Genomic DNA, 11,508 nt, shown 5'->3' on the forward strand with positions numbered 1-11,508 from the left:
AGGATTGCACATGGATGACAGAGGTCACTTATCCCTGGTCTACATGATGTAGGTATCAGAAGATATTGAATGAAGGTGCTTCCTCAAGCTTGGTCCCTAGTTTTTGGCTCTGTTTTCTGGGGATGCCTGTTGCTGGTGGCCATACTGAGGCCACGCTGTGCTCAGTCCTTTACAGATGAGAGGGTTTGAGGCTCTTTCTTGGGGTTTGACAATGAAGAAGCTGATTGCTGTTGGTCTTGCGCAGACAGACTCGTGGTGGTTTTGGAGAAGATCTGCCAGGAACTGGAAACCAACCCGGTGGATGTGGCTGCACAGCTGCATCCCAAAAAGCTCCCTGCCCCCAAGATACAAACCAACCAACCAACGGCAAACAAAACCAACTGAGCACAAGTAGGCTAATTTAAAAAGTACTGAGGTATCGTCTAATCGATAATACTCAACTCAAGCTGCATTTCCAAGACTAATTCATGCATTGATTTCTGCCATTGATTTGCAGTGAGTGCTAGGTTCCTAGCTAGATTAGCAAAGGTATTTAGATATTAAACTGAAGTCATTTTACTAGTCTTAGTCACCTTAGTACTTAAGTCCAGTTGATTTATAGTTCAGATTAGGTCTCTACGCAAGAGGCTATGATCCCATGAAGTCTTTTGCTACTTTTTGATGATTCAGTGTACATGTTTAAAAATCGGTTTTATATGCCCCAGTTGCTTTGAAAATGAGGTATATTCTCCAAATAACTCAGGCTTTGCAAAGGCTTTTAAAGCACAGGCCTAAACACCCAAGCAGGTACTTGGTGTCAGGCTAAGTGGGGGGCTTTCTTCCTGCCTCAGAGTTAAGGTTCATGGCTTGGTGTTTCGCTGAAGTTTCTAAATATTTTTACAGCTTATCACCAACCTGTTAAAGGATTCACAGATTCTGAGCTACCAAAGACATGGGCAGGCTATAGATAAAGTGACCAGCTGTATCATTGACAGCACATTTGGGAAACATTAACCAAAAGTAAAAGCCTTTTATAATAAGGCCATAAAATGGCAGGAGTAATTATGTTTTCCCAAAGTTAATCATTGACTTTTGTTTATTTGGCTTTTTATAAAAAACTTTTTCCTTTCTCTCCTACAATGGATAAAACCTATAAAAGGCCTGGCAAATTGGATTCAACCTTTTTTTCTTCATGCTAGCCATGCTTGAAGGCTGATGAGAGAGAGCCTGACAGAGAAACTTTCCTGAGGAAACTTACTTCGTTGGGAGGTTCTCAGCCCAGACACAAATATGTTGGTCCACCTCTGGCTTCTCTGTTGTCTGAGTGCTGTTGTGACCCCTCAGGATGTCACACAACAAGCCCAAATGTTTCTAGAAGAGTTTAACTGGAGGGCAGAAAGTATCAGCTATGAGAGTTCCCTGGCCTCATGGAACTATAACACCAACATCACTGAAGAGACTGCCCAGAAAATGGTAAGTGCTCCATCCTGTGGGTTTTACTGTTGTTTGAGGAATCTGACAGCTACTTTCTAGTTCATTTTGGTTCCACTGAGGTTGGTTGAAATTGGAGTGCTACATCTTTGGGAATTCTGGTTTAGTTTCAGGAGAGTAGAAGGTCTTGCTTTAATGTAGCAATGCCTTGCTGGAGATGCCTGGGCCACTACCAGTCTCTACAGTCCAGGGCTGGTGACTGGGCTGCCCTCATACTGCACAGGGGTGATCAGAGGCTGGACTTGTCCCTAGCCAAGCAGAGCAAGCAGAGTGAAAAGGTGGGGGAGCACTGCATGTTTGGCCCCAAAATCTGAGCTGGATGGAGACGCTGCCGCCTTTTCAGAGTCTAGCATCAGCAGTGCCTTCTGGCAAAGAGTTTCCATATGGGACCCGTTTCCTCTTGGAGAAGGCACAGCCCAGAGCAGATGGTCTTCTCCCAGGGCCTGGGGGAGGTGCTGCCCTCCAACATGAGGAAGCGGGATCGAAATCTTGCGCCCACGTGGGCTCAGGTCTCCCACTTTTCATAAGACCTAACTAACACTGGGCTTTTTACTGACATGGACAATACTCTCTCCTCCCTGTTGCTGAAATTGTTTTACTTCTCACTAATATATTAACACTTTCTGAATGTAAGCATTCGGTTAAATGTTTACTGATGGTTTTATATAGCGCCTTTACCTAGTGGGGGCTTCCCCCCACACCCCCACCCATCATCACTCTTCTCATAGTCAGAGCTGTTGGTAGACTGCCTGGAGGTATTACATTGGGGAAAAAATGAAGTGAGCTTATGGATTTCCGGATGTCAGCAGTGGTCTAGTATGTTGTTTGGCAAGTCAATTTCTGTGTGCAGGAAGGACCACAGCACCTGTACTTATGCTACCTTGCAAAACAGTTCTTCACGCCTCTCAACACCAACCTCTAGCTGTCCCAGCCAACAGGATCTCTGGGCAAGTATCGTGTTTATGAAGAGCAGTCAGCCATGATCGGTCTGGTTACTAAGACTGCTATGCCTCAGCCCAGCATCTCCTAACCTTGGAGCCTTTGAAATGCAAAAAACCACCTTGAATTTTGTAGCACTGTATATTTTAAAGTTAACTGAGTCTTTAGAGAAAAACAATCCTGAGCATAAAAATGAGGCTGAACATCCTATATCTACTGTTGCACAATGGTCCAAGTCTCCCACTTTGTGGTATTATAGCTTAATTAAAACATGATTTAATTATCATTTTTCCTAATTAAAGCAAGGAGAGTGGTTGCTGGAAGAAATCCTAATGTCTAATCATTGTCAATCTGGAATGTTTTCCGAGGCACCAGGTACTTAAACTGTAATGCTTCCAAACACATAAAATGAAAGCCCCATATAGTACTTTCAGCATTAATGAGATGATAATAAAATACGTGAGGAGATACCAGCAATAAGAACCAATTAGTCCAGTGCTCAGAGAGAATGTTTTCTCTCACTTGATCTCTTCAGTAGCACTGGTAATAAACTCATTGCTTCCCTTCCTCCCTTTCTGCTGAAGGAGCAAAGTTGATTAATACTGTCCCTTCTGGCTCCTTCCCATCCATTTTCCTTGCAAATTGAGCCACAAACTTCATAACTATTCCTCTGACTTATCAACATGTTCCTCTAATTGGGGAAAAATCACACAGCAAACTAACTTCTTTCCCTGGGCTTTTGCAGCCAAAGAGCCCCCTCTTCTGCTCCACCACTCCTAAGGCACCTCTCTATCTCTGCTCAGTGGACAAGTATTTCAGAAACAGATTTACACAGTGATGCTTATCGAGCTCTTGCCTGCTGAGAAGCAGCAGGGCTGTTTGCTCTGCTCCCATGAAAGGGAAAGTTTGGAAAGTCTCCCAGTCATGGCTGCTCTGCTGCAGAGGGGCTGCTGCGTGGGCAGGGGGAGATGCAGACATGGGACTGCCAAGGGTTTATGTCTGCCACCACCTCTGTCCACCAGAGCGTAAATCATGCATGGGGCTAGACTAGACAACCCAGTCAGAGCCCTGACAAAAGCATTGGCCTCACCCTGTGCTTGCACAGGGCTGAAGTATGCCTGAAAGAGCTTTTCAGGCACAAGATGACATCTGTGTTTTCTGATGCCTCAGCAGGGAGGATGGGCGTTACCGGTGCCCTCTTTATAACCCAGGAAGCTCTGCAATGAACACAATTAATCAAACTGTCCCAAGGACACAGGTTAATATTAGTATTGTTCTTGTTGACATTTGGGATGGGTGCTGATGTGTTAAACTATGTACAAACACATCAAAAAAAATGTGAATAAAAATAAAACGGTCCCCAATCCAAATAATGTTCTTATAGTGCTACTTCGTGCACCAAGATCATAGAATCATAGGCTCATAGAATGGTTTGGTTTGGAACGGACCTTAAAGATCATGTAGTTCTGACTCCTCTGCCATGGGCAGGGACACTTTCCACCAGACCTGATTGCTCAAAGCCCCATCCAGCCTGACCTTGAACACTTCCAGGAAGAGGGCATCCACAATTTGGGAGTTTCATGAATTATCGCATGTAACTGCAGCAGTGGTAAAAGCGGTCTCATCCAAAACACTGAAGTTTTGGATGCCCAATTTAGGCACCTGTTTAGAGCCTTCTGTGCCCAAGTATATTCTTTTATGTACCGAAACTTCAGAAGAATCTGATATTCATAATGAAAAGACTCAACATTAGTATCTTGGCTGCTGTCTGCCACTGCTACAGAAGCAGAAATGGGGAATTGTCTTTTGTGCCCTGGCTTGTATCTGGTTTCTTTTAGGCACAGGTGGGTGAAGAAAAGAACTAAAGGAAGAATGCGTGGTTATTTAAAGTAGGAGGGAACACAGCTAGGTGATGCTGGACCAGGCATAGGGTGAGGAGACAGTCTTGCTTTTTGCTGTTTCCAAAAGAGAAATGTTATCTGGGTGCGTGACTAAAACAAAGCAAAGAAGTTCTCCAGCTGTTTCACTGCACAGTGCAAGTGCAAAGTCTGCAATCCACAAGTCTTCTCCACAAAAGAAGTTCTCCATAGAAGTAATATTTTTGCTCATTGAGCACATTAGGCTGCTGCATTCTTTCTACAGAGTAATTCAGGGTTTGTCTGAACTCCTTCCAGAATGAGGCGAACGCCAAGTGGTCCATGTTTTATGATGAGGCCTCCAGGAATGCAATCCAGAATGCCACCACCAGGCTCCAGATCCAGGCTCTACAGGACAGAGGATCATCTGTGCTGTCACCAGAAAAATATAACAGAGTAAGTTGCTGAAATGTGGCTCATTTTTGTTGAGTGTGTTGAGCTGCCTCCCACAACACCCCCAAATGAGGGCATGGTGCTAATGCCATCCTACTTGTCTCGGGATGATGCTGTCTCCCAGCACCAGTACAGAAAGCACACATGTACAAGGTACTCACAGCAGTACAGGACCAGAGGAGTGGTCTGCCTTAGGAAGCCAGGTCCCACTCAAGTCAGCAGTTTTAGTGTGTAACCCATGCAATGGATTTCAAATGCACACGCCTCAGAGTTGTCCTTGTGTGAATGGCTGGATTAGTCATAGGAGGAAAAGAGGACCTGTGGTAAGTGCTTGGCTAAGTCCAAACCTAGGGCAATGGTGAAAGAAGGAGATGGGTGAAAGGACATTCAATGAGTCAAAAAGGCCAAGGTGGAGGAAGTCCTTCTTTCTCTGTGCATGTTGTATTATCACACTGTGAAAAAGAGGTGATATTTCTATGTAGTTGGCACCCTGGGATGCATGAGATTGGAGAGGTTTAGTGACCCCCTTCTATAGAAAGCTGTTGAAGGCCAGAAAGATTCACAATGAGATTCAACATTTCCACAGACAAGTTCCTGTAAAATGCATGTATATGGGTAATGACTATATGTGGAATTGGAGTGAGCAGCTATGCAGACTCAAAAGGGGGTTATTACCAAACAGTTGAGGGTTAAATTAATTTCCTTTCGCTAGAGATCAAACTGAAACACAGCACTGAGTTAGGGGATCCTACAGTCCTGATTACAGAAAGATCCTGATAGTTTTCTTCTAATATCAGCAATGTTAACCACCATGCAAGAAAAGCAGTGGGCTGACTGGATCTCTTGTCTGATCCAAATGAGATGTGTTTCTGGAAAAACAGATTACCTTGGTGGGAATGCTGACAGTTCATACAAACTTATATTTATTTTGGAGCACAGCAGTCCACTGATGGTAATGTTGTCTTTGTTGAGGAAGTATTTTCTTCATTATCCTCCCTGTTTAGACACTTGCAGTTACCTAGATAAATGACCCTTGGGGCTGAAATCATTGATTCTTCCTTGAAAAGTGACCTTTTGTACAGTCTGATGGGATTCCATAGGTATATTTAAATATCCTTCACTGATAAAAAAAAAAATCCCTGACAGAGATAAGTTAGAGCTGGTCCTTAACTACCCTTTCACTGACAGCTCTACATAGTTCTGATTTAAAACTTTAAGTGAGAAATAACATAGTCCTAAAGGAAAAGCTAAAAATGGTGCATGTTTTTCTTGAGGTACGAAGACCTGAAAACATAATAAAAGCCCCAAACAACCAAAACCAGAGCTATGTAGCGTAGGTTCTGAGATAGATAGAGCTGAATGATTCCAGATGCATTTGACCTTCTACTGACCCAAGACATGAGCTGTAACTTCTGTCATGGAGTATAAGGAGATCTGTGCATTCATTGTGAGGCAACGTTAAAAGCCACAAGCAACAGTCAGCCTGGCAGCATCTACAGAAGGGGTCCTTTTTGCTACCATTCAAAACCACGAACTCCCTGGAAAGTTTGGGTGGGTCCATGCTTATGGAAGCACATTGCTACACTTCATTGTTTTATTGCTGCTGTATATCGATAGCTGTCTCATGACAGTCTGTGCTCACTAAATCCAGAGCTCTGTCTGACTGGATATTAAGGAGCTGTAGATTACGTCATATATTTGGGAGATTATCTGTCTTTTCCAGCTAGGTTGTGGTTCAGTAATGCATTGAGGCAAATTCTTTCCTTAATCTCTATGGAGCTTAAACATATGCTTAAATGTTAAGCTGGTGGGTGAAGTGTTGAACTGAGCTCTTAAGGAATTAGTGTAATTTGCTGTTATTTTGCACAGAGTGGGTTTCTAACGGTCTATCTCACATCTAACTTGCAGCTGAGCACTGTGCTAAATACAATGAGTACCATCTACAGCACTGGGACTGTCTGTAAAATCAACAAACCATCTGAGTGTTTGGTGCTGGAGCCAGGTATGGTATTAATCACTAACCCTTCTGCATCCTTCACACTGAGGGTTCAAAAAGAAAAAGCCCAAGGGTGGCTCCTGACTGCAAGAGAACAGGCTGTAGTTCCAATAGATATATTGTGATAACTAAAGCTTAGTCATAGTTTAATTGCACCTTGCAGTTCAGGGACTTCCAGTGGGCCTTCTGCCTGTGAGACATAGTCTCCTACTTGTAGTAAACAAAATGTGGAGACGGATGCTCAGCGTGTCACCTAAGGTTTGCCTACATTACAGGAGCCTATTTTTTTCCCATCATCAAAGTCTGGTTGGACTCAACATTGTGTTGAGGCTAGTCCAAAGAATGCTACCAGCTTAAGGGAAGCTAATGCAGCGAGAGCATTTAAGGAACTCATGATTGTCTCCATGTCTTCCTCTTTAAGAAGGGGACAAAACCTTAAATCAGAAGAGGATGCAATAAAATAATGGGACATTTTAGTATGTAAAACACAAAGTGTTTTCCTCTTAGTTAATGAAATTTCTCTTGCTTGGGCTCATTTGCCTGCTGTAAAAGGAAACTAGATTCAGCTTTTTCAAGGCCTAGTACTTATTTTTTTTTTGTCCTGACAGGTCTGGACGCTATTATGGCTAACAGCACAGATTATCAGGAAAGACTGTGGGCCTGGGAAGGCTGGAGAGCTGGTGTTGGCAGGATGATGCGACCATTATATGAAGAGTATGTTGAACTTAAAAATGAGGTTGCAAAGCTTAATGGTAAGTCACTGTTTGTTTGGGGTTTTTTTCTTTTTTTTTTTTTTTCTGACTTCCAGAAGTCAGCAAACATACTGCAGTCTTGCACAGTTTGCACAGAAATTCAAACCCCATACTTTTTTGCACACTGATAAGAGGCACTTTGCACATAACTTTCTCCTGGTGTGCGCATCGCAAAGTGAGAGGCGATGCGGACAGGCGCCATTGACCAGATCAGAGGTCTGTCACCAGCCTGGAACAAAAAGGGGGACGTCTTTGTTGGCACTTTTCTCAAATGCCATAATGTATCAATACCCTTCGTTACAAGCTACCTTACCCAGAACTACCCTGCTCGTGACTTGTGGTCAAGCATGCTCAAACAGCTTCTGAGTGCTGCGGAGTCTTGGTCATACCTTCTCTTTTCTATTGGTCTTGACCTTCTTGCATCAGCCACAAGCATTGGTACATTTGTAAGCATTATACCCTAACCAGAATGATCATATTTGGTAGGTCTGGGCCAGCAGATGCATCCCTGTGCTTAAGAAAGATTTTGTGCTAAGGGAAGTGTGCTTCTAGTGACAGATCTCCACACAAATCACAGGGAGCTGTCTTTTCAAGGAACAATGGCAGATGGCTGCTAATTTTCTTTGTGGTCTTCTAAAATAGCTTCTGAAGTAGCTGCATCATGTCTCTTGGCCAAGCTGCAGCTGTATTACCTGCTTTCCTGTACTTGTTTTGTGAGAATTGTCAAGCTGGAGCTAGACATCAGGAATAAGAAATTATAGTCCAGAAAGACAGAAAAAAAAAAAATTAAAAAATGGTCATTATGACCTTCTTCCATACCACTAAAGAAGAGACTTCATCTATAAGCCATTTCTACTCCAGTCTTGATTGAGCTTATTGGACTGGAAGACTTAGTGGAAATGGGAGCTAAATTTCAGACCTGGAGTCTACACCTTCCTGGGTGGTTTTGTTGCTAGAGGAGGGGCCCCATACTCAACGTCCACCAGCTTATACCTTCTGGGAGAACCCCTTAGTATCCAGCCTGAGCAGAGGCTGCTTTCTCTCATAGCCACAGGAGCTCTAGCCAGGAGTGACAATTTCCTTTATCTCCATCTCCAGCTGGACTGCTCCTAATTATCAGATAACCATGACTGAAATTTCTGCATTTCTTGGAAATCTCCTGTACTTGCGTGTTCATGATACAGAGCCACAGGGGAGCATTCTCCTCCCTGCTGCACCCAGAGCATCTCACACTTGGCAGCTTTGCTCTGGGGGAGAGGCTGTAGATCTGCTTGGGATCAGCAGGGAGTGGCCCTGTTCCTGAAGACCTGAGCAGTGCCATGTGTGGTGTCCTGGTGTGACACATCTGTGCTTTACAGGTTATTCTGACTACGGAGATTACTGGAGAGCAAATTATGAAGCAGACTATCCAGAAGAATACAAATACAGCCGTGACCAGCTGATTGAAGATGTGGAGAAGACGTTTGAACAGGTAGAGGCCACAAGAAAGCTCTTGCGTGGGCCACAGGATTGTGTTTTGTGGTGGTAGGCTCACATACTGATATTGTGAAGGAAGACAAGACCTGCTCTAAACTGGCTAATATCACTCTACATGGCAGTAGCAGACGCTGGGAGACATACATGGCATTTTAACCTCTACAGCCATTCTAGGACCAGCTTGGTCCCCTCAGGCTGCACTGTGCAAAAGGCTGGGAAAGAGGGAGCTGTGCAGATCCATGTCTCTCCTGCATCTCAGCTGCAGATTTGGGGTGCATTTACCTGCTGGGAGAATTTCATCCAAGGCACCTTAGAAGGGTGTCTGTTTAGGAGGGATGAGTGGTATAGAGCCAAGAGAAAATAATTTGTTTCCTTCTCCTCCTCTGCCACCAGATAAAACCTCTGTACCAGCAGCTGCATGCCTATGTGAGGCACCGTCTGGAGCAGGTCTACGGCCCCAAGCTCATCAGCCCCACGGGATGCCTGCCTGCTCACTTGCTGGGTATGTCAACGTGGCTGTGTCACACAAGCCTGACTTTGTGTACGGGACAGTTACCTTCAAGACACAGGGGAACAGAGTCATCTGCCTGTTTAATCAGGATATTAACAAGCAGGTTACAGATAAGAGGAGAAAAGAAATGGAGAAGTTGTCCCTGGAAGAGATGACACAAGTACTTGGCAGCAGAGGCAGGTATAGAAGGCAGGTGTCCTCATCCTCAGCAGAGCTGGCAGCACCCAGCTCAAAACTCCAGCACTAGAGTGCGACATTTCCCTCCTCTCTGCAGCACTTGTCTTACTTAGAAAGGAGAGTTCCGGAGAGACTTATTTTTCCTTTTAAATCTTATACTAGTTCCTGCATTTCATGAGTTTGCTTTCAAAGCATGCAACATCAAACTGCCATAACTGTAGCATACATGAACACGGCTGTGGTAATCACACAGACTAACAACATGGATGTTCAGTTGTGAACTGACCTTTAGGAAGGCGATCAGTCCTAAAACTGAATAGCAGATCTTGGGAAATATAGGAATCTTTGATCTGAGTTTGACCTATGCATGACTCCTCAGAACTGCTCCCCTCCACATCTGGATCAGACCTGTTTAGATGTATAAGAGTCCATTTATGACACTGCACGACTTATAGAACTGTGTGGCCTTTTTGAACAATATATACAATAATTTAAAGTATTTCTATGTATCTCTCTTTTTTTGAAGGCGATATGTGGGGTAGATTTTGGACAAATCTGTATGCCTTGACTGTTCCCTATCCAGCCAAACCAAACATTGATGTAACTTCTGCAATGGTTCAAAAGGTAAGATATGCCTTTATGCAATATACATTATGTAACAAATCTAGATGGTATAAAAATTATACACCACACACCAGCTGCTCTTCAGAAAACCATAGCTGCCCCAAGGCAGCCAGCCAGCCAGCAAAGCATTTCTTTCCACAACCTTTTTTGCTCTTCACCTTAATGTGTTCATGCATTTTCCACTGTACCTTTTCCCTTGGCTGTTCTCTCTTTCTTCTCCACCCTCTTTGACTGGCTTAATCTTGACTTCAAGTCCTCAGAGACAGCTATCTGTTCAGAGATACATTTTGTACATATAAAGATTTCAGGACTCATGGAGTTGGCTGGCATCAAATATGACCTTTGCTAGGCATTACCATAATCAAAGACTTTGTATACCACAGCGGGTTTTTTTGCTCATCTTGTTTATTTGGATACAGCTAGGGAACTGCAATGCTGCCTGTTATCTTTTGATAGCCACATAGCACCATAAGATCTGTGTTTGAGATCTGGAGTGCTAACAACCATGACAGCACCTTTACTAGACTGAGAACATGGGTGAAGATAACTCTCTGTAGCCTTGCCTAAGCTTCACTCCTTTCATAAAATAAAAGGTGAACCGTGGAATTTAGTTTTTCAAATGTGGTTGTTCACCTGAAATCTACCCTCCTCATAGGGAGCACTCCACACAAATGTTATGCTGGCAAGAGAAGGAATAGCTAAATTGGATTTGTAAGCAGTTTGCACAAATTTGCATTAATTTCACCTCTATTTTACAGTACTTACTCCATTGTACTCATAAATGTGTATCTAGAAGAACCTCTGTAAGGAGGAAAGCATTACCTATAGAGCCCTGGGGCAAAGGCTGGACTCATCTTTGTTGGTGAATGTGCCCAATTTAAGATTCTCATCCATTTGAGTTGTCTGCCTCCAAAATCTCTGCAAAAATTCAGTCTAGTAACTGCAGAGCTCCTGCTATGTAGAATAATAAAACTGCTGAATGACAAAAATATCCTGTACATTAACATGCGGTTACAACCTGATAAGCAGCTTCTCTAGATACACTTGCCAGGCTTTGTGGTTCTCACTGAGATCCCCTCTCATGGTCATCTGCTGGGAGTGCAGCTCCCAAACTCTCAAACGAGTTATCCCTGACTGAAGTAGCTGAAGGGTTGGGTTCCAGACCTGACATGCTACTGTCAGGTATGCCTTTTTTATCTTCACTAGCTTGTCTTTTGTTGAAGACTTCTCTGGTCTGCATCAGGTGATATCTGC

At 43.6% G+C, this 11,508-nt stretch overlaps 1 protein-coding gene across 1 annotated transcript in view; it reads left to right on the plus strand.

The window, feature by feature from the left end:
• The first annotated feature begins 1,269 nt into the window (after positions 1–1,269).
• Positions 1,270–11,508, plus strand: part of ACE2 (angiotensin I converting enzyme 2) — a 23,991-nt gene continuing 13,752 nt past the window's right edge. Inside the window, exons 1-7 of the mRNA XM_008939271.1 lie at positions 1,270–1,452; positions 4,584–4,721; positions 6,627–6,720; positions 7,323–7,466; positions 8,825–8,937; positions 9,336–9,444; positions 10,157–10,254. Coding sequence (XP_008937519.1) covers positions 1,270–1,452; positions 4,584–4,721; positions 6,627–6,720; positions 7,323–7,466; positions 8,825–8,937; positions 9,336–9,444; positions 10,157–10,254 — 879 coding nt within the window. The remainder of the gene's footprint in view (positions 1,453–4,583; positions 4,722–6,626; positions 6,721–7,322; positions 7,467–8,824; positions 8,938–9,335; positions 9,445–10,156; positions 10,255–11,508) is intronic.

The sequence above is a fragment of the Merops nubicus genome, unplaced genomic scaffold (assembly GCF_000691845.1).
Source record: "Merops nubicus isolate BGI_N331 unplaced genomic scaffold, ASM69184v1 scaffold20474, whole genome shotgun sequence".
Taxonomy (NCBI): Eukaryota; Metazoa; Chordata; class Aves; order Coraciiformes; family Meropidae; genus Merops; species Merops nubicus.